Consider the following 25,319-nt stretch of genomic DNA (forward strand, 5'->3'; position numbering starts at 1 on the left):
GGGAATATCAAGTGTGCTGAGGCATGAATGGGAATTTTGATTGAGGAGGGAGGTGTGCTAGGGTTGTCCATGGAGTTATGCAAAGCATCTGCACTACAGTGGAGTTACGGTTAACATATCCCCCTAGTATCATTGACAGGAAATAAACAGATTTGTTTGTTTGTCAGGTAATGATCTAATGCCTCCACTATTTGCTGAGTTGTTACTTTACTGTTAAATCAGTCAGACTTCATGTGGAAAGTCAGAAACTGTGAACTGAATAAGGACAAAAGAAGGAGATTTTGTAAGGCCATAAAACTGGTTTTGTTATGCCATCAAATTGTTGATGTTTGCATTTGTACATTGTAACTAGCACAGGCACAGGTATTGCCTAAATTTATTATGCCTTTAGTGGACTTTTATTCAATGTATTTAATTTTCTTTCAAAAGAATCTGATTGTGGCTGCCCCCCTCCCCCCCCCCCCCCCCCCCCGCCCATCTGCCAACAATGCAGAATATAAATTGGTCATTGTTGCACCTACCAAGCAAGCTACAGATTCTGAAATGACAATCTCCATGATGCCACATCGATACCATTCTTTTTTAACAATAAATAACTTTTTCCTTTTTTTTTTAGAGTAACTGGAAAGCTTTTCACAAAACTAATAACTCTTGTACATTAGCTCTGGAGTGCATTGAGAGAAAAATTTGTAAATCATTTTTTTCTCATGTTAACTGCCTTTTCTTGAATGTGCTATCTGAAGGAAAATTTCATACCACTGTAGCTGTTTTAAGCAACCCTAGAGGTATTCTTCACAGCTCTAAACAGGAAAAAAGCAAAAAGAGTACTGTATTTATGGTACATACCTGAACCAGCTTCATTTTGCAGATGGCATTTTAATGTTTAAATCTAGGCAGATAAAACTCAACAACTAATGGAAGAGTTTATAGAGATAATGTGAAAGTAGCCTGAAAATTAACCATCATAAGACTTAAATAACATGTCATTGTCACGTCATAAGATAATTATACAAATTAACTATGAAGTCATAAAACCAACTGATGATTTTCTGTATCTGGATTAGATGGAGGTAATAGTGAGGCAGACAGGAAAAGAAAATATTAAAAGTAGTCTGGATTGCTTTTGGTAAAGTAAATGGTTTTGAAATAAAAGTTTACAAAGTCTCTGGAAGTCATTGTGCATTTCCAGATTTGACTTATGGCAGAAAGACATTTAGTTTTACAGTGAAAACTATTAAAAAATGAAGGATTGCTCAATAGGCAATGGCAAAGTGCTTATTGATTATCACGAAGAGATGTAGATCATTTAACAAATAGATCAAACAACAAAATGAGATGAAAAACATAATTATGACTGCCACTGAAAATAAGGTAGGGGTAAGCAGGACATTAAACCAGATGAGTGGATGGTAAATAAGTTAAGAAAGTTCCTTACTGGGTCTCAAGAGATAAGGATAAACTAAGTCAATGACCTAAGGGAGAGTGAGCAGATGAGATAACTAATGTGTGGGTGCAACCTGTATGTGTACAGCTGAGAAGCCTGATGGACTGAGAGCTAAAGAGAATACCTTTGTTCAAACTGGATGTCAGATAACAGGCCAATGAAACCAAAATGAACAGGAAAATAAGAAATAGAGTTACAACAACCATAATTCTAAGAAAATGACTCTTCAGTCTTTGCTCACAAGTGTTGTGAAAGCATCATTGTGAAGTTAGGTCACTGTTTGTATAAATGCATCCACCAAAATAAAGCAGTGCATCTTGGATAGAAACATCATAACAGCATCCATTTTGACTCTAAATGCATACATATATTAATCCTTGTTCTGTTGACTATGAATATGACATTTCATAATGATGCAGAATGTGTCATTGTAAAATAAGTTTTCTTTTCAAAAACTACATATATTTTTACAGTTACTACTACATATCTAAAAATGTGTCTGAAGTACCTAAAGTGTGGTAAAAATCCACAAATGTAAAATAAAGTATTAAAAAAATGTTGATGGCTGGTAAAGGCTGTCAAATTGTCTTCATATATTGCTTCATGTAGTCACTGTTGACCACCTGAAGGGGGGGGAAAAAAAAAGGGGGGGGGGAGAGAGAGATTATGTTTCAGAAATAAATACATAGGAGATTAGCAAACCAAAACTGAATGGGACTTGATACTTCTTGGCAATGCTGGGCTGAGACTGAACTGTACAATCTTGTTAACATACAAGATGAGAAGCAAATAATTCCTCACATCTGCATCATCTTGTATAATCAATCACTTTCATGATATCCTACAGTGTTCTGTTGTATACATTTATTGTTATTTAGCTTGTAAAGCTCATTTATTTGTCAGTTACTATAAGTTTTTATGTCTTAAGTTAACTGTAATTAAAGAGTATCCATTTTGCTCTTATTTATTAAGCACCATCTATGGTAACTGGTATTTTTTCTTCTTGTTTACATGTTATGGTGTCCATTCCTTTTCCTTTTGTTATCATTGGCGGACTTCAGAACACATAAAGAAGAGGAATAAACAAAAATCGCCATAGAAACGGATTTATAAATAAAAGTGAAACACATCTGATGAAACATTCTCATTAGACTAGAATAGATTAGATTCAGGTTTTGTTCCATAGATCCAAAAAATGAGATGATTCTCATGGTTGTGGAACATATTAAAATCTATAAGACAAATACATAGAACATTTGAATGTAATATCTACTACTGATCATTTGTCAGGAGATTGTTGAAGTAGATGAATACAATGTGGTAATTTGAACAGCTGATATTTACAGAATTAACACACTGTCAGAATGAAACATTGTTATGCACTATTAATATTTGACTGTAGTAACACTGAGATGGAAAGACCAATAGTAATTTCATTAAATAGCTATGATGGTCATGCAAACAAACCCCTTTTTTATTTATTTTCCCATGGATAATTTTCATAACAAAAACCAAGAATGATTTTCAAACAGAAAGGAAGTCAGCAATGAGTTGCAGTTCAGTCTTACTAAAGATTTAGATTTTAGCTATAATAAAGCTATGATCAGTGCATATGAACTGAGTCACGTGGACTCAGCAGGCTTGTTAACAAGCCACACTGTAGCTGAAATGTAGATCTGCAATAAAGTAGAGACTGAATCATGACTGATTGCTGACTTTCTTCCCATTTGAAAAACAGCACAGTTGCTGTGCACAACAGAGCCAATCGAATCCAACCTGAACAATGATATTGAAAAAAGATATGTGTAGTTAGTGCATAAAGGACATCATTAGAAAAATTAACAGTTAAATGTCATAATTTTCTAAATTTTTGTCTGATATTATACAATAAACTTACCATTTTAATATAACCTTTTGAATCCAAGAGGAGATTTTCAGGTTTCAAATCACGATAGATGAAACCACGACTGTGTAGATAGTCTAGTCCTTCCACTACACAAGCTGTCATGAAACGAGCTGTCTTCTCATCAAAAAGATGACGTCTCTGAAGTAGAGAAAATACATCACCTCCAAGACATGGTTCCATCAAAAAGTAAACATACCTTGAATCACGATATGTCCGATACAACCTGCAGAAAAACAAAAAGCTGTGTAAATTCTATTATTCGAAAGTTTTTTTTCTTCCAAACAGAAACACAATGTGGGGTATTTAAGAACTGACATACATGAGAAAGTGTCACTGTTGCTCATTTATCTAATTGTGCTAAATGTTTGTACGAGACTACATGCAATGGAGCTTTTCATCATACACATCCAAAAAATGATTAACAGTACAGGGGTTCATATCATTTATTTATGAAACATCTAATTCACACAATTATACACAGCACCCATGATGAACCAGATATCAAGTAATGTACAAAACTGTTTTGTTATTTGGATTTAGTGTAATCTAATTATGAATTTAAAACAATGAATATAACAATAAAGACCAATTGCAAAGAATACCAATGAGACTGGAGTTAATGGAAAAAATCCTTGATCATAAGTTCACAACTAGCAACATGTCCAATTAAGAGTGTGTGGAACAGTATGAGTGAGAAGACATTCCAAGAACTTCTGAACTTTTTAAGCAAAACAGACTTTCTTAGTATAAAGGAGTATATACACTCTAAGAAGGAAAAAACACACCACGAATGAATTTTCCAAATTTGATTTAAATCATTAGATGTTATGTACATGTCAGACAAACAAATGATTAGAACTTTAGAAAATTGGATTTTTTTTTTCAAGAGAAAGTTCTTCATGAACTTAGCACAGCAGTAACATGTTGGTCTCTTTCTTGCCTTTCTGCAAGCAGTTATTTGGCTTGGCATTGATTGATAGAATTGTTGAATGTCCTCCTCCTGAAGGATATCATGCCAGATTCTATGCAATTGGCTTGTTAGATCACCAAAATTCGGAGCTGGTTGGAGGGCGCTCCCCATAATACTCCAAACATTCTCAGTTGAGGAGGGATCTGGTGACCTATCTGACCAAAGTAAGGGTTGGCAAGTATGAAGACAAGCAGTAGAGACTCTCATCTTGTGTGGCTGGGCATTATCTTGCTGAGATATGAGCCCAGGATGGCTTGCCATGAAGGGAAAGAAAATGGGGGATAGAATATTGTCGATGTACTGCTGTGCCTTAAGGGTGCTGTGCTGTAAGGGTGCCACAGATGACAACCAAATGTAGCCTGCTATGAAATGAAATGGCAGCCTGGACCATCACTACAGGTTTTCAGGCTGTATGGCGCATGACAGTCAGGTTGGTATTCCACCACTGTCTGCAGCACCTCCAGACATGTCTTTACTAGTCAGAAGGGCTCAATTCAAAGTGCATCTCATCACTGAGGACAATTTAGCTCTAGTGAATGAGATTCCAGGACCGAGTGACCACCAACGACATGTCTGGAGATGCCCCAGACAGTGGTAGTGTACCAACCCAACTGTCATCTGCCATATGGTCTGACACACAGAATTCATGGGCCGAGTGCCATTTCATTTCATAGCAGGACCCGTTTGGTTGTCATTGCGGCACCCTTACAGCACTGTGGTACATCAATGATCTTCTACACCCTGTTTTGTTGCCCTTCATGGTAAGTCATCCTGAACTTACATTTCAGCAAGATCATACCATCCCACACAGACACCCAGAGTTTTCAATGCTTATCTTCATGCTTGCCAAACCCTAGCTTGCCCAACAAGGTCACCAGATTATTAAAATCTGCTGCAATCCAACTGGAACATTTCTAACCCTACAAAAATGGTGAATACATCATTTTTTTCACATGTAAGAAAAGACAGAAAGATAAATTCTGTAGAATAGATTTTCAATTGCTCAGAGTAATAAAGTTATACATGATTCTTCTTATTTTTTTAAAAAAATGTAGCCCACCATGTTTGTAATGTCAATAAAATAATACATTCATGCAACATATTTTTGGAGGTAAACTGTTACAAACAAGCCAGTATAGCTTTACTTCTGGTGTTTGCTGTCTTTTTAAGTTACTGTACAGTGTTTTAGAGGTGTTAATAAACAAGCAGTTCAAAAATCTCTGTCATTTTGTAGTTCTACAAGCTAGTTAGTTACAACAATATGAGGCTAATGAGGCTATGTTGGTCATTTTTAATTCTCATTCTGTTCTTATCCTTAACCTATGCAATTCTGCTTGAAAATATCTGTATTGCATGATGATAATAAATGTTATAAGTCAGTAAATAAAACCTTGTGAAAGTAATTCTGTTAGTAGTTAAATGCTTTCATATATAAGGACATTCATTTTTAATTGTGTTACAAAACAGTATTACACTGACCTGTCTAAAATCATTGTGGAATGATGTATGGATCTACAGACTACTACCTAACAAGTATGTCATTTCATACAAACAGCTATCAGAAAGACTATATCCTGAATTCCACTAGACTTCACTCACAGAATGAAAAGAAACATTTACGTATTCAGTAACAGAAACAGCACAGTATTAAACTTAGATCACACAAAACTATGGACACAAAACACAAACATGTAGCACTGTATGACAACCTTGATATGAAAGGACAGTCTTTGCATCGAAGCATAACATTCTTCTCATTATAAGCATGCTGTTCTTGCTGTTGTTCCACAACATATGATTTTTTCAGCTTCTTCAGTGCAAACACAAGGTTTTTATTGGTTCGACTCACTACTAACTCAACCCTTCCAAAACCTCCAACACCAAGAGTAGCAATCTCTTCAAGATCAGAAAGTTTCAAATCTTCATGCTCTGGAAAAGTACAATATTTCTTTCTAAATTTCTCCATTTTGAAATAATGGCACAAATAACATTTATACTACCACAGGATATATATACACTCATGACTGAGAGGAATTTGGGTAATTGAAAAAATAAAATAAAAAAAACCCACTGAATTAACCCTGAATTATCTGAAATTTTTTCCTTTCTTCCTTGCCTCCACCCTTTTGGGGTCATACCATAATAATTTTGTTCAAAATGAACAAACATTTTATTTATATATTTAGCATATATTGCATCTACAACTGACAGATTGTCAGCATAACGGTAGAGCAGTAGCGGAATAAATATTATGTGCTGCAACTTGTTTCAAATATATTATTACATTTAAGCTGGTAATGTGTTTTCTGCACAATATTTATATGACCAACCCAACATATTTTTCATGTTTTATGTGACATGTCCTTATGCATATTTACTGTCTGGGTTCTACAGTCTCAATGACATGAGGAGATTAGACCACTTGACAAACTGATAGTGGGAGGCTTGTGGTTGCTCCATCAAGGGTCTATAATTTAAAGGAAAATGAGCAGAGTAATATATGGGCAAATAATAGGAATACAGAACATTAAGGTTCAAGTTTAACAATAACCAATCATTTAAAAATGTTGCTGTACTATAAATGTAATATCTGTTATAAGAACAACTTTTAAACCAATCAAACTGAAAAATACAGATAAGGGCAATAAACACACATAATCAAGAGGAGGATGAAGAAGTGATTAAGTCGGCAACAACATGGACAGGACATGCTGCTACTCACCACATAGATGAGGTGTTGAGAAGCAGAGAGGTAAAATGAAAAGGACTGCTAAAATATAATGCTTTCAGATGAAGTCCTTCATCCAAAATAAATATCACACTTATAAATACAATATGGCAGGAGGCCCAAAAGGCTGGAGACAATGGCGATGTGTCTGTGAGTTGTGCTTGTATGATTGTCAGTGTGTTTTCTACTTTGGAAGAAGGAAAATGTCCAAAAGCTTAATGTTTTAGCAGTCTCTTTCATTGTGCATCCTTGCAACTCAACACCTTCTCTATGTTGTGAGTAACATTGTATCCTTTCCATATTGTTGTTATTCCATACTTGACATTCCATTGCCTTATTAAAGTAATAGAATATTATTATTGGGTAGAAACTAGCACTTTTCAGAAAATGATAGGCTAAGTGATTTAAATGATGACCTAAGAATTAAACAGCTAGTGACAGAGCCAGATGAGAAAGATATGAACATTGTGTTAACTGAAGAAAATTTAAATGTAAATAGGTGTAGAAACAATTCTGAAAGAGGGAGGGGAGAAGATAATGATGTGTTTCTGATATTACAGAGAATGATAGCTATGTTGATTCATAGGCTAAATGATGAGGAGGAGAAATATTTTATTTTTTTCAAGGAAAAAATGAAAGCACTGGGATTGGATGCAATATTAGTAATTGTAAAAGTGTTGTTGCAATACCTAACAACAATGTTAAGGATTTACATAATATTAGTGACAGTGTGACAGCTATTTAGTCTATAATTGAATTTCTTGAGAAAAACCATTCTTATGATGATATTTTTGTTACCTGATAAAATGGAAAAAGTTGAATTACTTATTTATGAACTTGGGGACAATAACGATGCCATTAGTAAAGATAAAAAAAAAATCAGAAAAGTAATTATCAAAGAGTGTAAAACTATGTATCATTAGTGACAGCATAAGATTAGGTGCTCTGCTATTGAACAACTGAAAGGTAAGTGTCATAGTAGCATTCAGTGTCAAACAAACAAAAAGATAAGAATGATACCGATGCGATGTATCAGGTTTTCTCAGCACAGATGATTAACAATGTGCTTCAGAGTGTTCGTCTGAGCTGTTGTTTCCATCTTATACACAACATTTCAATGAGCAAACTGATGAGATCAATATCATGGAGCAAGTGCCAAGATTCTGGGATAGCATAATTAAGGAGTCTATAAAAATAAAGTTACCAAAAAACCTAATAAGCAGTGAAGGCACTTTCAGTTTAACTAATGATGTCAGAAAATCTACTACACAGAGACAGCAGTTTCAATGTAACTAATACTTGAGGGCTGGCCATTGTTTTACTAAAATCTTGCTGGCCATCACATCCATCTGAGTTGGAAGACACTGGGAGTATTTACCTTTCACAGTATATCAGTACCACCTTTAAAAATTAATGTGCACAAAAGGTGTAGTGGGCATTGAAAATCGAGTTCAGCTATAATAGCAATGTGCCACCAAGAATAGTTCACAGTCTGGTTGGACTCCATGAAGAGAGAGAACACATAATAGCAAAACCTGTAGTATCTGAAGAAGACAAATGGTTCAGTTATTGACATCTTGTGCATAAATTGGAAACAAACAACTCAGCAGAACATTCAAATGCACTCAATTACTGATAGTGAAGATGATTACTATTTTAATGTAATTAGTTAGTTACATGTTCTGTAGATCATTCTGCATGACAGATCATAATGATGTGGAACAAGTTAGTTTATATTCACATCATATATTAATTTGTACTTATTGTTACATTCTGAACATTTCTAATTTTTTTAAAAATATATTACAAAAAGAAAGAAAGACCTACAGATGTGGGCTATTAATTCCTAGCCACCAACAAGTGAAGTGGTGGGTGGTGCAGTGATTAGCATACTGGACTTTCATTTGTGATGAGGATGATGGTTCAAACCTGTGTCCAGATATCCAGATTTCGATTTTCTGTGATTTCCCTAAATCAATCCATGCAAATGCCAGGATGGTTCCTCTGAAAGAGAATGGCCAATTTCCTTCCCCATCCTTGATACAATCTGAGCTTATGCTCCATCTGTGATGACCTCAATGTTGATAGGACGTCAAACCCAATCTTCTTTTCTTTCTCCTATTCACTAACTTTCAGACATTACAGTAATAGAAGTTATTCTACAGAATAGAAAGAATTGTTAAGGAGAAACTTTCACAGTTTGTTTTCAGATTTTACTTTGCTGCTTGTCAGACATTTTTACACTGGTTATGTGATTAAAAAATGGTTGTTGCAGCATTTTGTGTCTCTGTTTGTAATGAAGACAAACTTAATGTGGAGTAAGGAATGTAATTTTTCCTTCTGGTTTTGTAATTATTTTCATTATTGTTCCTTTTAAACTATATTAGGTTATTTAGAACAAACTTCATGAGAGAATAAATATACTGTGAAGGAACACTCAGACTAGCCAGCTCCTTAAACAGATGTCTACAATATGATTGTGGGTGAGCACCACATATTATTCTTACAGCACATTTTTGTGCCATGAATACTTTCTTTCTCAATGATAAGTAAACCGGAACATCATTCCAAATGACATTACTGAATGAAAATTTGCAACATATTACAACTTATTGATTATGTAGATGATGGTAGTAAGTTTTACTATTTAAAAAGAAACATTTGCGACTGGATGTTTAATTACACCTGGACTTAGTGAATACTTTATTCAGGAAATATCTTGAATAAGAAGTGTGAATGCAGTTTTTTACTCGATAGGACAAAAACTCTTGTTTATTGATGATGTCTTGATAATGGGGGCAAATTGGAGGAAATCTACTTAACTTTTAAAACACATTTGTAAGAATTGTAGCTGAGATGGAATCTGAACTATTTTTGCCAGATATAGAAAAAATTATACCTGTTACAGAGTATCCTGCCCCATGTAAGAGAAACCAATTGAATTCTTTTAACAGTTTATGTAGCTTTTACAGAAAATTCATAAATCAACAAAGATTAAATGCATATTGTTTAAACAACTGTGTTTGGATATGGGGAAAAGATAGTTGTTACACATTCTTGATTTTAATTTACCATTTTGTTTACAAACTAATAGTAGTAATTTTCCATTGGGCTTAGAACTCTTTCAAGATTAAGATGCTGATGGAGAAATTATACATTGTACAATTGAATTTGCAAAGCAGAATGCTTTTAACACATGAAAAATCAAACACGGTCACTGGTAAATTGTTGCAAGCAATATACTAGGTATTCAAAAAATTAGAACTTATTTGCTTGGACACAAGGTAAAAGTGTATATGGATCACAAAGCCTTAAGCTATATGCAGAAGTGTAGCCATAGCTGGCTCATGTACAACAGTCTGGCTATTGAATCAGACACATTAAAGGATCTGGCAATGTTGCTGCAGCTACTTTGTTGATGTTGCTGGTAGGAGGAATCACTGAAACTTTTGACCAATATGAGGAAAAATAATTCAAAATTAAGTACATGGAAGGTGTGCATGACAAAAAAAATTTTAGATCAATGTCAGAACCATGATCCAACTAGAGACTAGTAAAAAGCTATTTAGGTAAAAAGGAGTAAAGAAATTGGACAAGTATTATAAGGTATTAAGGGAAACAGATGTAAACAGATGTAGATTCTTGTAATTGGAAATTAAGCTGGTCAAAGGAATAAACCAAAATGTTAATTATACACATGCATGAAAGCTATAGTCCTTGCAGTATTCAAAAATATATATGAAAGCTACAGGAAAATATCAATTTTTTAAATACAGTTCAAGAGGTGAGGAAAGAGTTGTCAATTGTATTAAGTGTCAGCAAATCAAAGTAAGTAATAGGATATGTCAGGATGAAATGCAAAACTTTATTCCAGAGAACTTATTTATAGACTCCTGCCAAAATGTGAAGGTGGACATTGTTACATTTTTGTCATGGTAGATGTTTTATCTAAATTTGTTACATTGTACCCAGTTAGAAAAGTTACAAGCAAAGATATAATCTCAAAAACTGAAAAAGACCATTTTAGACTGAGCCAAGTGGTACAGTGATTAGCACACATTCGGAAGGATGTTGGTTCAAACCCGTGTTCACCCATCCTGATTTAGGTTTTCCATAATTTTCCTAAACTGCTTCAGGCAAATGCTGGTATGGTTCCTTTGAAAGGGCATGGCCAATGTCCTTCCAAGTCCTTCTCTCCTCCGATGGGACCAAAGTCCTCACTGTTTGCTCCCCTCCACCAACTCAACCAACCAAGATCATTTTAGACCTGTCAGCAAACTAAAAGTTATCTTATCAGGTGCTTGAATGCAGTTTTTGTCTGAAAGTATGAAATCATTTGTAGAAAGATCTGTAATCAAAGATATTTTCATTTGCATTCATTAGCCATTATAAAATCACGAAGAAAGATATATGTGTGCATTTATTGCTATCATGGTATGAACATGTGAATGACTTTGAAGATGTTATGAACAGCCTAAAACATAGCTCTAAAGGATTTTCACTTTTTAAAATTGTTTTTCACATGAAAACTGCAAACATTGTTTCTGAATTAGTCACATTTCCACCATGTAGTGTTATGTCTGCACAAAAGCATGAAGCAATTGTAAAAGAAACTATGAAAAAAGATGAGAAATATTATGAAGAAGACACAATGATAAGATCAAAACAAAGTAATTTAAAATTGGATATCATCTACTAGTAAAAACACACAAGAAGTCTCAACTATTAACTGTTGAGCTGAAAATAATTTTGGATATATACATTGGTCTACTAAAAATTCTAGAAAACCCACATCTTAAAACATATCATTTGATTTATCCAAAACCTAGGAAAATTATTGGATTTAGAAATGTAACTTCACTGCAACCATATAAGAAGATGGGCTGACAGAATTCTTAAAAAATTGGAAATCATAAGAAAAGGTTCTTCACTGGAAAAAGAGTTACATATTTTTAAATTAATCAAATATTGAGGAATACATTTATGAATTCTCAAATGTCTGTAAATATTAGTTTTGTTTTTCTGTCTGAAATGCATGAACTTTAATTGAAATTATATGTGGAACTCACAAAATGCCATGCACACTTTGTACGCTTTGCATACACATCACCTAAGACTGTTACAGTATTGTTTCTGACTTTGTTCTTTTCTGTCCTACATCTTCTTCTTCTATTCATAAATCTATCAATGTTATCTCTTTCTACCCACATTAGGTCTCTAATATCTGAAACATAATGTAACAAATTTACGAACTTTTCTTGTATGAATTCTTTGTTCTTCACTAACTCCATCAGTAATTTAAATATATTGGCCATATGTTTTTTTTGAACCAACCTCCAGCATAGTCACAGAATGATTTGCTGATCCTTTTACCGTTTTAATGATTATGATAATTCTTGACACTGATACATTCTTATTTGTATGCAAACACATCTGCATGTTCAATTTTTTCACCTTTCAGTGCCTAGAGAGGCACAATTGCCCATTGTGCCAGTCTGCAATGTGATTTTATATTGGTGCATGGGGAAGGAGCTTCACCATGGCCTTTCAAAGTAACCATCCCGGCATTTGCCTGAAGTGATTTAAGGAAATCACAGCAAACTTAAATCGGGATAGCCAGACCTGGGCTTGAACCATCATCTTCTCATATGTGAGCCCAGTGTGCTAATGACTGTGCGACCTTGCTACATGGTGCATGGTTGTCATTAGATGCTACCCAGTTATTATTTGAGCACTATTCTTTTATATTTTTACCCTTTTCCTATATCACTGAGGCTATTCTTTATTTCTTCTTGCAGTGAAGAGGTTTTTTTTTCATTTTTTTTTTCAAATGAACTTTTCCAACACTACAGGATTTTCTATCTTTCTATCCATTAATTAATTCTGAGGTTTTTTTTCCCTTGTTGCATAGTCTGATCAAGATTCATCTCTTGTGTTCTTACTGTTGTGTATAAATTTTGTCTTCCAGTACATAATTAGTACAATTTTATGGTTAATGATCTTTCATGAACTAATCTTTGTAAGCAAAGGCAGAAATTGTTAAAGAATGTGGAACAATATGTCACATGCCAGAATGAGGAATAGTTTTATATACTACAATGATTTAATTCAAATCCTGATGACAAGTAATCAAACTATTCCAACTTCATTTCCTCAGAAAAATCAATACTAATAATGTGTAATTTTTAATTTCTTGTTTGTATATTACAATTATTTCCTGAAATCTTCCATTGGAACTATCACACTATAGTTTTGTGTGTGTATATGTAGCAGGAATTTTATTGTGTTCAGGATGATATGCTGAGTTTTTCATGATTCTGAATGAATATTTCTTCCATAAGTATGTTTATCTTCAAACTATCAATCTAAAAAAGTTTACTCAAAAATCTTTAAAGGTACTACTTCTTCCCACAGTTAGAATAACTTAACCTCTTTAAAGCTCTTTCCTGGCTGTTTTGTATGCTTATCAATGTCACAAAAAACTAATTCATTGACATATTTGTAGCTCAAATAAGCACAATCATAATAATGGACACTGAAGTAAGAAATGTAAATCCAATACTAGGATCATTCAAAGGATCAAGAAATACACAATAAAGATGAACTTATTGCAAAAAATATGATGCTCTACCATGTGAAAAGTAAAAAAGATCTACTTTGTTAAAAAAAAGATAGATAGATAGAGAGAGAGAGAGAGAGAGAGAGAGAGAGAGAGAGAGAGAGAGAGAGAGAGGGAGGGAGGGAGGGTGGGAGGTCGGTGATATTGTTATGTGAAAGCAAGGTGGAAACAACATAATAAGAGAAAACAGTCACTTGTTCAAGAAACTGAGGCTGAATTACAATGTGAAAGTAAAGCTACATGTCCTTTTGCAAAAACACTTGCATGCTGTCATCATTTGACAACAAATTATATGGAAAAAAGTTTAACTGTGAAGTGCAACAATAGAATTATTTGTGGTTAGGGAAAATGTAATGAACTAGAAAGATAGGCAGAATATACCACTTAAAAAGATATTACAGAATGTATAAATTACTTGGCAAACACTATGTCTAATTGGTAGTAGATTTAATAATAAATTATAGCAGTTATCTGCTTTACTTATGGTGTATAGTGTTCACATGATTTACAGGGTGTGTTATGTATCTGAATTCGATTTGGATTTGTGAACTGCCTGGTTTAACAGCAGACATGTCAGTCTTCTTAGTTTAATATTAGTGATCAGCCTCCTGACAGTGTGCCCTATCCTGTCCACACCATATAAGACAATGTCTTCAGTAAAACTGAAGTAAATAGCATATTTCACAGTTTTCATTCTGTACAGGGTGTTACAAAAAGGTATGGCCAAACTTTCAGGAAACATTCCTCACACACAAAGAAAGAAAATATGTCATGTGGACATGTGTCCAGAAATGCTTAATTTCCTTGTTAGAGCTCATTTTAGTTTCTTCCACCGACACACAATGGAGCACGTTATCATGATTTCATATGGGATACTCTACCTGTGCTGCTAGAACATGTGCCTTTACAAGTACAACACAACATGTGGTTCATGAACCGTGGGGCTCCTGCACATTTCAGTTGAAGTGTTCGTATGCTTCTCAACAACATATTTGGTGACCGATGAATTGGTAGAGGCAGACCAATTCCATGGCCTCCACGCTCTCCTGACCTCAACCTTCTTGACTTTCATTTATGGGGGCATTTGAAAGCTCTTGTCTACGCAACCCCAATACCAAATGTAGAGACTCTTCGTGCTCGTATTGTGGATGGCTGTGATACAATACACCATTCTCCAGGGCTGCATCAGCGCATCAGGGATTCCATGCGACGGAGGGTGGATGCATGTATCCTCGCTAACGGAGGACATTTTGAATATTTCCTGTAGCAAAGTGTTTGAAGTCACACTGGTACGATCTGTTGCTGTGTGTTTCCATTCCATGATTAATGTGATTTGAAGAATAAAATGAGCTCTAACATGGAAAGTAATTGTTTCTGGAGACATGTTCATATAACATATTTTCTTTCTTTGTGTTTGAGGAATGTTTCCTGAAAGTTTGGCCATACCTTTTTGTAACACCCTGTATATCTCCATTATTTTGATACTGCATATCCAGTGAAAAAAGAAAATGAAGATAGTTTAAAAGTGTTGTATAGCAAAAGTTATTATAGCTTCCAGCAGAAAGGAGAAAATTCTACACTCTTTCATCAACACAACATTGCTCAGTAATTTAGAAATTATGTAAAAAGATATCTCTCAACAAGGTGATAAAAGAAGTGAAATGATGAACTAATAATAACTGCATTTCAAGGAAAAAAGGCAATATGAACAGCGTGATACCATGTTTGTTTTGTATTGTTTGATACAGTTTAAGTTCAATAGTTTGTGATACATATTTACTGATGATTTATTCAATACATTTGGAGCATTGCTGTCACAACACTGCCTTGTATTCAAGAGCAATCTTTACAATTGTGATTTATTTTTCATCATACATAAACATAAAATTTTGTAGTTAAAGTTTATTATCCTATTATTTTTTCCCTTTTTGAGTAAATGAACGACAGAAATAAACAGATGTTAGTGGCATTAATTATCTTTATTTATTGTATCATACATTTTAAGAAATGCAGACTGAAGAATTCAAAATCACATGAAAGATAAAATCTAATAATTTATGGTGCATTAAGTAATATTCACTCTGTTAATGGAAATCAGGTAGGAAAATTCAGTAAAAACTTCATTCCAAGAAATATATTCAAAAATAATGTCAGTATCCAGAGGTTTCCATTTTAAATGAAAATTTAATTTGAAAAACTAAACTGTATTTATGCTGCTACATTTTAATTGCCACTTTCAAACATATGTATATTACGAAGTTGTTCTGTTTAGAAAAATGGCTCAATTAAAAACTGCAATCTTTTAGAAACTTCTGCCACACAAGTATAAATTATAAACAGAGTAAATGCACTCCAACTTCAGTTCTATTGTTATTTAACTGTCAGATGCACCAGTTATATATCAGTTATTCTCAACATTTTAAATGTGTGATATGACTCTCAATTCTTTCAAATACAAGAGGAAGCTTGGGTGGGGAGGGGGAGGGATGGGATGCTCTGTTTGGGATGGCAAACAGTGAAGTGCTGCAGGTTAGACTAAGGTCAGGGGAAAGGTGTGGATGGGGGGGGGGGGGGGGGGAGGGAGGGAGGGGGGAAATAGCAGAAAAGGAGAGAAATAAAGAGACTGGGTGTGGTGGTGGAATTATGGCTGTTTAGTGGTGGAATGGCAACTGGGAAGGGAGTGGCTGGGTGAGGACAGTGACTAATGAAGATTGAGGCCAAGAGGGTTACGAGAACATAGGATGTATTGCAGGGAAAGTTCCCACCTTCATAATTCAGAAAAGCTGGTATTGGTGAGAAGGACCCATATGGCACAGGCTGTGAAGCAGTCACTGGAATGAAAGATGAAGGATATCATGTTTGGCATTGTATTCAGCAACAGGGTGGTCTACTTGTTTCTTGGCCACAATTTCTTGGTGGCCATTCATGTGGACAGCCAGCTTGTTGATTGTAATGGCTGCATGGAATGCAGCACAGTGGTTGCGGCTTAGGTTGTAGACCACACAACTGGTTTCACAGGTAGCCCTGCCTTTGATGGGATAGGTGATGTTAGTGACTGAACGGGAGTAGATGGCGGTTGGAGGATCTATGGGACAGGTCGTGCATCTAGGTCTATTACAGGGGTATGAGCCATGATGTAACATATTGGGAGCAGGGATTGTGTAAGGATGGGTGAGTGTATTGTGCAAGTTTGGTAGATGGCAGCATACCACTGTGGGAGGGATGGGAAGGATAGTGGGCATGGGAAGGACAGTGGGCAGGACATTTCTTATTTCAATGCATGATCAGTGGTGATTGAAAGCCTGGCAGAGAACCTAATTCAGTTGCTCCATTCCTGGACGGTACTGAGTTATGAGGGGAATGCTTTTCTGTGGTCAGATGATGGGATTTGGGAGGTGGTGGGAGACTGGAAAGATAAGGCATGGGAGATTTGTTTTTGTAGAAGTTTGGGAAAGTTTCAGTGAGACCCTTGGTATATTTCAAGAGGGACTGCTTGTCACTGCAGATTGCAGATGTGGTGACTATAGGTGGGTAGGATGTACGGAAGGGAGTTCTTGGTATGGAATGGGTGATAGCTGTTGATGTCGACGTATTGCTTGTAGTTAGTAGGTTTTATATGGCCGGAGGTATTTATGTAGCCATCTTTGAGGTGGAGGTCAATGTCTAGGAAGGTGGCTTGTTGGGTTGAGTAGGAGCAGCTGAAAAATGGGGGAGATGTTATTGAGGTTCTGGAGGAATGTAGATAGGGTGTCCTCACCTTCAATCCAGACAGGAAGGATCTCATGAATGAATCTGAACCAGGTGAAGGGTCTAAGATTCTGGTTTTTTAGGAAGGATTCTTCTATATGGCCCATGAATAGGTTGGCATAGGATGGTGCCATGTGATTGTGCCTAGCCATACCCAGCATTTCTTTGTAGGTAATGCCTTCAAAGGAGAAGTAATTGTGGATGAGGATATAGCTGGTCATGGCAAATAGGAAGGAGGTTGTCGATTTGGAATCCATTGGTCATTAAGAAAGGTAATGTTCAATAACAGTAAGGCCAAGGGCATTAGGAATGTTAGGGTACAGGGAGGTGGTATCAATAGTGATGAGCAGGGCACTGCGTGGTAAAGGGACAGGAACTGTGAAGAGATAGTGGGGGAAATGGTAGGTATCTTTTATATAGGAGGGTAGGTTCTGGGTAATAGGTTGAAGATGTTGGTTTATGAGAGCAGATATTCTCTCAGTGGGGGCACAGTAAGCAGCCACAATGGGGCGTTCTGGATGGTTAGGTTTATGGACTTATGGAAGCATGTAGAAGGTAGGAGAGCAAGAAATTGTAGGGGTGAGTAGAGAGATGGACTCTGGGGAGAGGTTTTGGGATGAGCCTAAGGACTTTAGTAGTGACTGGAATGGTGGTCACTGTGGCAAGGATTGTAGGTGGAAGTATCTGAGAGCTGGCGGAGTCCTTCAGCCAGGTAATCCTTGCAGCTCAAAACAACATGGCGGCCTTTGTCTGCAAGTAGGATATGCGGTTGGGATCAGTTTTTAGATGGTGGACTGTGGTTCTTCCTGTGAATGTAAGGTTAGCTTGCATGTTGGAGGATTTGTGGAATGATGGTGAGGCAAGGTTTGAGGTTAACAAATTCTGGAAAGTTAGCAGGGGGTCATTTGGGGGCAGTGGGGGTGGATCATGATTGGCTGGAGAAGTGAACTGAGTTAGGGAGGTTCAATATTGGTCTTTGGTTGAGTCTGATTAGTAGGGTTCATGACGAAAAAGCGTTTCCACTGTAGGGACCAGGAGAAGTAGAGCAGGTCTTTAAATGTCCTGCATGAATTAATTTGGGAGTGGGGGCAAAAGATGACGCCTTCGGAAAGGAGTGATATTTCTGTGGGGCTAAGACTTCTGGAGGAAATGTTCATGACTGTGTTGTGGGTGTTTAGGCTCTGGATTCTGGTGGTGGAAGGGAGTTTTGGAGGGTGGGGTAAATGTAGTAGGTCTGCGAGACAGAATTTGTCAGCTATGAGGGGACATGGGGGAGGTTTGGAGGTTGTTGTAGAGGTGGTGGACAGTGGTACTCCAAGGTGCGAGTAGGAAGTGAGCACGATTGAGAGCTTTTTGAGGTGGTTTTGTGCATAGTGCTCAAGCACCTGCAGGGGAAGAGAAGTATTGGTGGAATCTGAACAGGTGGAGGTGATTGTGGAAGGAGGCGTGGCAGCCAGAGATGGGTAATTTGGTGCTAAGGCCATTAGGAGGCATTCCATGGGCAAGGCAACAATGCAGGAACAGTATGCGGGACTGGGATCTGGCTAGGGATAAGAAAACCATTCTGTATTGGCGCAGATGGAAGGAGCAAGAATTCATGGAGGTAGAAAAATGCAAAAAATTACGTAAATAATGTAGAATTATGTTTGAAAAATTCCGCAAAAGTGCACCCAAATACATGCAAAAATTCATTAAAAGTATAAAATGGATGCAAAAGGGGGAAAGAAGAAGAAATCTGAGAGAGTCGACAATAGCAAAAGGCGAAAACTGACTAAAATTGGCGAGAAGTCACAAGGCTAACAATAAAGAATATATACACATTACTTTGGGTAGCAGGTATAAGGGTGGATAAATGTGAAGAAGGGGGATGGCAGTTGTGACTGGATGGTGGAATTAGTGGGAGCAAACTGGGATAGAATGGTGAAAGGGTGGGAGTGAGGGGTGGGGAGGGGGGTGAGGAGGCGTTCGTAGGATGAGATACAAGATCGTGGGCAGGAGAAAGGTGTGGGAGTTACCACATAAAAATATGAGAAATGATGCACGAAGAGTGATCAATTCGAAAATATAGGATTAATTATATTTGCGGGAGTAATGTGGGACATAAGATGTTGCACCAACAATCAGTGTGGTCTTGTAGCTATCTGTTGTGCAAGGCCAAGACAGTTGATACAGTGTGGCTCATAAGTATAGTGTGCAGTGTGGTTTGTGAGACGAGAAGAGAAACACAGGAAAAAGGAGAAAGAAGGAGACTTGGCATCTTTGGGCATGCCCCTCCAACTGGACAGCACACTGTTGCCATGTCTCTTCCATGTGACACCATAGAAAGCAGCTTGATCACCATCCACTGCAGATCTTCACACTAAATCACCAACCCCACTGACTATATTCACCTGATTCCACATTTGATTACTGCACACCTACCACAGGATGATTATGCTCTACAGTGCCACATTCAGGACACATCAGAGGAATTTAACAGAATATGAACCAGTGTGACAGATGTCAGTTGCACTGTTCACCTCCAACTGCCAGCAATAATTACAGTTCCTATTCCTGATATGAGCTCTACACAACAATTCTGGAATAGACGACAACATCTCTGCCTACATCAACTTCATCCATGACCCAAAACGAATCAGTACCCATAATTTCTGCTCCCTCTTTATATCCAGCCCACCATGGACAGTCAACACATAGGCTACACCCATCAAAGTTCAAGTGGCTAATAAATTAGTAACACACATCAGTCGCACCAGCCTTTCAACATACACCATCACTTTGATCAGATCAGAGTTCCTTTGGTACACAAGGCCTCCACATGCTGAAATTCCCACCACCAACAGCCCACTCCACATCTCTTTGATCATGCAGTGGCATCCCTTGTGGACACATCGAATGTTTCCCACGTCAGCCACCAATATAGCCTCTGTTCAGCCATACCCATTGTTAGAAATAGTTCTCACATTTTAAAAATCACCAAACATAAGTTAAAGATGACCCTCATTCATGATTCCCATGTCAGGAATGTCAATGAAATTGTGCTACAGGTCGAAGACTGACTGTCAGAGAGATTAAAGTATAATGTAATATTTCAGTTGTATCATGCCACGAAATCCTGACACAGCATCTTGGAATGTATCATGTTGCCACCAAGTTCATCCCATGGCTCATGAGTCAAGACCTTTGTCTCACAATCTGTGAAGGGCTTTTGGATCACGAAAATAAGAATGAGATGTTCATTAAGAGAATCATAATTGGTGATGAGATGTGGGTCTACAGTTATGATGTTGAGACTATGGTTCAATCTTCACAATGGATTGGGAAAGGTTTTCCAAGACCAAAAACAGCTCATCCAGTCAGGCCAAATGTCGAAGCCATGCTGATAGTTTTCTTTGATTTTGATGGATTAGTTCACCGTGAATTCATGCAACAGGGACAAACCTTTAATCAATGGTATTATCTTGATGCGATGCCTGTGAGAAAATATGAGAAGGAAACTGCCTAAAATGTGGTGAGACAATTCGTGGCAATTGCACATGGCAACACACCCACACATTCATCCCTGATGGTGCATGACTATTGCACAAAAAATGAAATCATTGTGCTGCCTCGCCCTCCATACTCTCCAGATCTGTCCCCTGTGGACTTTTTTTTTATTTCCGGAGTTGAAAATCCCATTCAAAGGACAAAGATTTGCAACAGTAGATGAGATAAAAGAAATTCTGCAGGTGGTGCTTCACACAATCTAGCAATAGGCATACCAAGACTGCTTCTGGAAGTGGAAACAGCATTAGGAGCAGTGTATCGGTTGTGGAAGAGAGTACTTCAGAGCAGACAATGCACAATAAGTAAAAGGTAAGAGTAGAAAAATTTTATTGACAAAGTTCTGGAATTTTTTGAACAGACCTCATTTTTTGCAGAAAAATTTGTTCCAAAACAGGAGCAGTGAAAATACTGGAAATCATGGGATTTTACAGATAGTGCTCTGATTGCACTGAAAAGTATTCAAATTAATCATAAAGTAATGTACATCACGCCATGTGTGTGTCACCAAATGAGATTAAATGCACTTATCACACTAATGTTAAATGAAACATGACAGAAGATTCCTTGCATGGATTTTCATGCAGCTCAAATAGTGAAACTGTCATCACATTAGTGTGAAGACAGTTCTCAGTGATGTATTGATGAGACTGATGTTATCCTCAACTACAGAGTTAAGATTACAATGACAAATGTTACTGCATCCTCTACCATCCAATAATCACTTCATGGCTGTCATTCTCAAGATCTTATTGAAGAAAATCTGGATTACACGCAACATAAATGAGATCTGCACATGGCTAATGATTAGAAGCTACTTGGTATTCATTGTTCAGGGAGATCTTTTCTGGAAAACCTGGCTGCTAAGTGCTGCAGTGGATAATACTTAAGTCTTCTTCTATTTCTGAACTCAATATCTCACTCATTATGGAGGGATTCTTACTCAAATCCTTTAAGACAAACAAATGGGAAGACCACTCATCGAATACTAGAAGCATTAAGTTGTTGCCAAGCACACAAAAAAAGGATGAAAATTTTGCTAGCTTTTGGTGAATACTTTAATGATATAAGAGTACTCATACATATGCACACACATATGCATATGAATGCGTACTCTAGTTTGTTAAAGGATTCATCTGAAAGTTAGCAAAGTTTTCATTCTCTTCTGTGTGCCTGTTGATGACTACACAGCTCTTCAGTGAGTAGTTTTCTTCAATTCTAAATGTTTACACCCTGTCAGAAATATCATTACCATATTTACATGGAAAGTTGTGGTACACATGATGGAAAACACATGTGATCACCCTGGCCTTCACATCAGCTGAGACTGTGTGTAGGGGCCTGGCTGCACTCCAACAGCCAGAGACAGTGGTCATGTGTTTGTGAGTTCTACTTTTGCGAATGTATATGTGTTGTCTCCTTTGGAAGAAGGACTCTGCCTAAAATCTCAAATATTCTAGTATTCTTTTTCATTGTGCCCTTGTTCAACTCAGTGTCTCTTGTATGTAGTGAATAGCAATCTATTGTTTCCATAGAATTTGTGTGGAACTCCAGAATTAGAATCTATGGATCTAAGCAGTACGATTTGTGGCTGAGGCAGATACAACCACAAAATGTCCATGAACTATTTTTATGAAAAATAATAGGCGGCACTCATATGCCATAGAATCATGGGTGGTGATGGGCTTAAGGAAAGTGCAGACAATCACTGGAAGTGGTCAAACTTGAATTTATTTTGAAACTTCTCATATAAATGAACCTCACCCCCTTCTCTCTCTTTAACATGTGCATGCAGACTCACACACACACACACACACACACACACACACACACACACACACACACAAATATACTCAAACCAAAGGAGCATTTGATGCTACATGAAACTAAAAACTAAATGAATCTTAAGGTATCATCAGAGATTTTGTTACACGTTATTTGGATCTTGCTGATAAGGAACATTACTGTGAATTACTTGTAGAAGAGATTAAAAGGTACTAACCATGAATAATGAATAAAAAATAATTATGCGTATATGAGATATAACTATTTGCATTTATAGCTTATCTAGATTATATATACCTATGGTTGGTACTGCATTGGCTGATGGACGAGGTGGTTCAGGGCCATCATAACTTTTTTTTAAGTCATCAAGATCTCCCAGGAACTGTATGAATGGACTGCAGAAACAGAGTAAAACAATGATGTTGAAGGAAATTGAAGGATTGGTTAAAATTAGTAACTAGAATATAAGTTGCAAACATAATTTCAGATTCTCAAGTATATTATTCAGACAGACACTGAGATAATCAAAATTAAAATCAAAATCTCTTCCTACTGAATAGAATGGATACACTACAACAGACAGGATAATGTCAACAAACATGAAAATTCAAATACAATAAATTAATTCTAATAGGCCTTGTTTGTAGGGCTACATGAATACAGTTGTCAATATGCAGTCAAAATGGTATGGGAAGTATAATAAAAATCATTAAACAAACAATGGAAAGTTCAAGATGGCACAATAACAATATTAGGAAAAGGATCAATTACTACTCACCACATTGAGAAGGTGATGAGTTGCAGGTAGGTACAATGAAAATACTTCTAAGCATTTAAGCTTTCAAACAAAAAGTTATTCTTCCAAAATAAAAATTGCACACATCGATGCAAGCACAATTCACATGTACAGAGCTACTTTGTCCATCCGTTGGGGATTGACTGCAAACTGCAACTGCATCTACCAGCTGCAGCAATCTGTGGTGAGCGGTGGGGTAAGGAGGGGCAGGGTCGAGAGTGGGAGGGGTAGCAAGGTAGATGTGGGGGAAGATGATGTACTGTTTGTGGGAGCATGCACAGACATAGTGGTGACAGGATGGGCTGCTAGATGCACAGTGAGAAGGCTGTATTGGGTGGAGGGTAGGGAAATAATAGTAACAGGGGACATAGAGAGTGGAAAGACTGTAGGCCTGTCTTGGAATGTATACTGCTGGAGTTGGAGTAGGGAAAGGGATAGATAAGGGAGGACAGGGTCTAACAAAAGTTGAGACCATGGGGGTTTGAGAAATGAAGACTATGTTGTAGGTAGAGATCCCACCAGTGCAATTCAGAAAAGCTGTTGTCAGTAGGAAGGCTCCAGATGGTGCAAGCTATGAAGCAGTAACTGAAATATAGTACCTTGTGTTGGGCAACTGAGTGGTCCATCAGTCTCTTGGCCACAGTTCAGTGATGGCTATTCATGAGAACAGACAGCTTGTTAGTTGTCACACCCATTTAGAAAGCACCACAGTGGTTGCAGCTTAGTTTGTAGACCACGCAACTGGTTTCACAGGTAGTGCCCCCTCTGATGGAATAGGAGATGTCTATGATTGGACTTGAGTAGATGGTGGTAGGATGATGTATGTGCAGCTCTTGCATCTAGGTATTTTGCAGTAATATGAGCTATGAAGCAAGTGTAGGGGGGCAGGGGCGGAGTACAGATGGAGAAGGTCATTGCATATGTTTGGTGGACAGCAGAATATTACAGTGGGAGGGGTGAGGATGATAAAGGGTAGGATATACCTAATTCCAGAGCATGATGAGAGGTAGTCAAAGTCCTGGTGAAGAACGTAATACAGAAGCTTCAGTGCTGGGTTGTACTGAGTCACAAAAGGACTGCTTCTCTGTGAGAAGACAGTGAGTATGCGAAAGGTGTTAAGTGAGTGGGGAGATAATGCATGATAGTTCTATTTATGCACAGAATAATTTCAGCCTTTGAAGGCATCAGTGAGATCTGTGGAATATTTACAGAGGGGCTGTCCTTCACTACAGGTGTAACAACCATAGATGTTAGGATGCATGGAAGGGACTTCTTGATATGAAAGGCAGAAGCTGACGTCTTGATATGAAGGGCAGAAGCTGACAAAGTGGAGGTACTGTTAGTTCTTGGTAGAATTGGTGTCAATAGAGGCACTGATGTAGCGATCTTCCAGGTGGAGGTCAATATCAAGGAAGGTGGCTTGTTGGGCTGAGGAAGACCAGGTGCAGTTAATGGGTGAGAAGCATTGAGGTTCTGGCGGGATGTGGATAGGGAGTCCTCATCCTTGGCCCATATCACAAAATTATCATCAATAAATCTGAACTGGATGAGGAATCTGGGAATCTGGTTGGAAAGGAAGGATCCCTGTAGATGGTCCATGAGTGTGTTAGCAAAGAATGGTGCTATTGAGGTTCCCATTGCTGCATCATTGATTCGTTTGCAAGTGGTGAATAAAAAGGAGATACAATTGTGAGTGAAGAGCAAGGAGTTTGTAGGTATGCAGTAAGTTGGGCATTGGGGAACGTAGTATAGAATAGTGGAAAGCCATGGAATAGGGGATT

At 37.2% G+C, this 25,319-nt stretch overlaps 1 protein-coding gene across 3 annotated transcripts in view; it reads right to left on the reverse strand.

Moving 5' to 3' along the window:
* The window catches only part of LOC126273200 (cGMP-dependent protein kinase, isozyme 1-like), a 365,331-nt gene that overhangs the window by 109,389 nt on the left and 230,623 nt on the right, over positions 1-25,319 (reverse strand). For all 3 annotated transcript variants that reach the window (XM_049976745.1, XM_049976753.1, XM_049976759.1), the window contains exons 9-11: positions 23,040-23,137; positions 6,030-6,249; positions 3,342-3,573 (exon numbers count right to left, since the gene is read on the reverse strand). In XM_049976745.1, the coding sequence (XP_049832702.1) occupies positions 3,342-3,573; positions 6,030-6,249; positions 23,040-23,137 (550 nt within the window). The remainder of the gene's footprint in view (positions 1-3,341; positions 3,574-6,029; positions 6,250-23,039; positions 23,138-25,319) is intronic.

Source organism: Schistocerca gregaria, chromosome 1 (genome assembly GCF_023897955.1).
Source record: "Schistocerca gregaria isolate iqSchGreg1 chromosome 1, iqSchGreg1.2, whole genome shotgun sequence".
In the NCBI taxonomy this organism is placed as follows: Eukaryota; Metazoa; Arthropoda; class Insecta; order Orthoptera; family Acrididae; genus Schistocerca; species Schistocerca gregaria.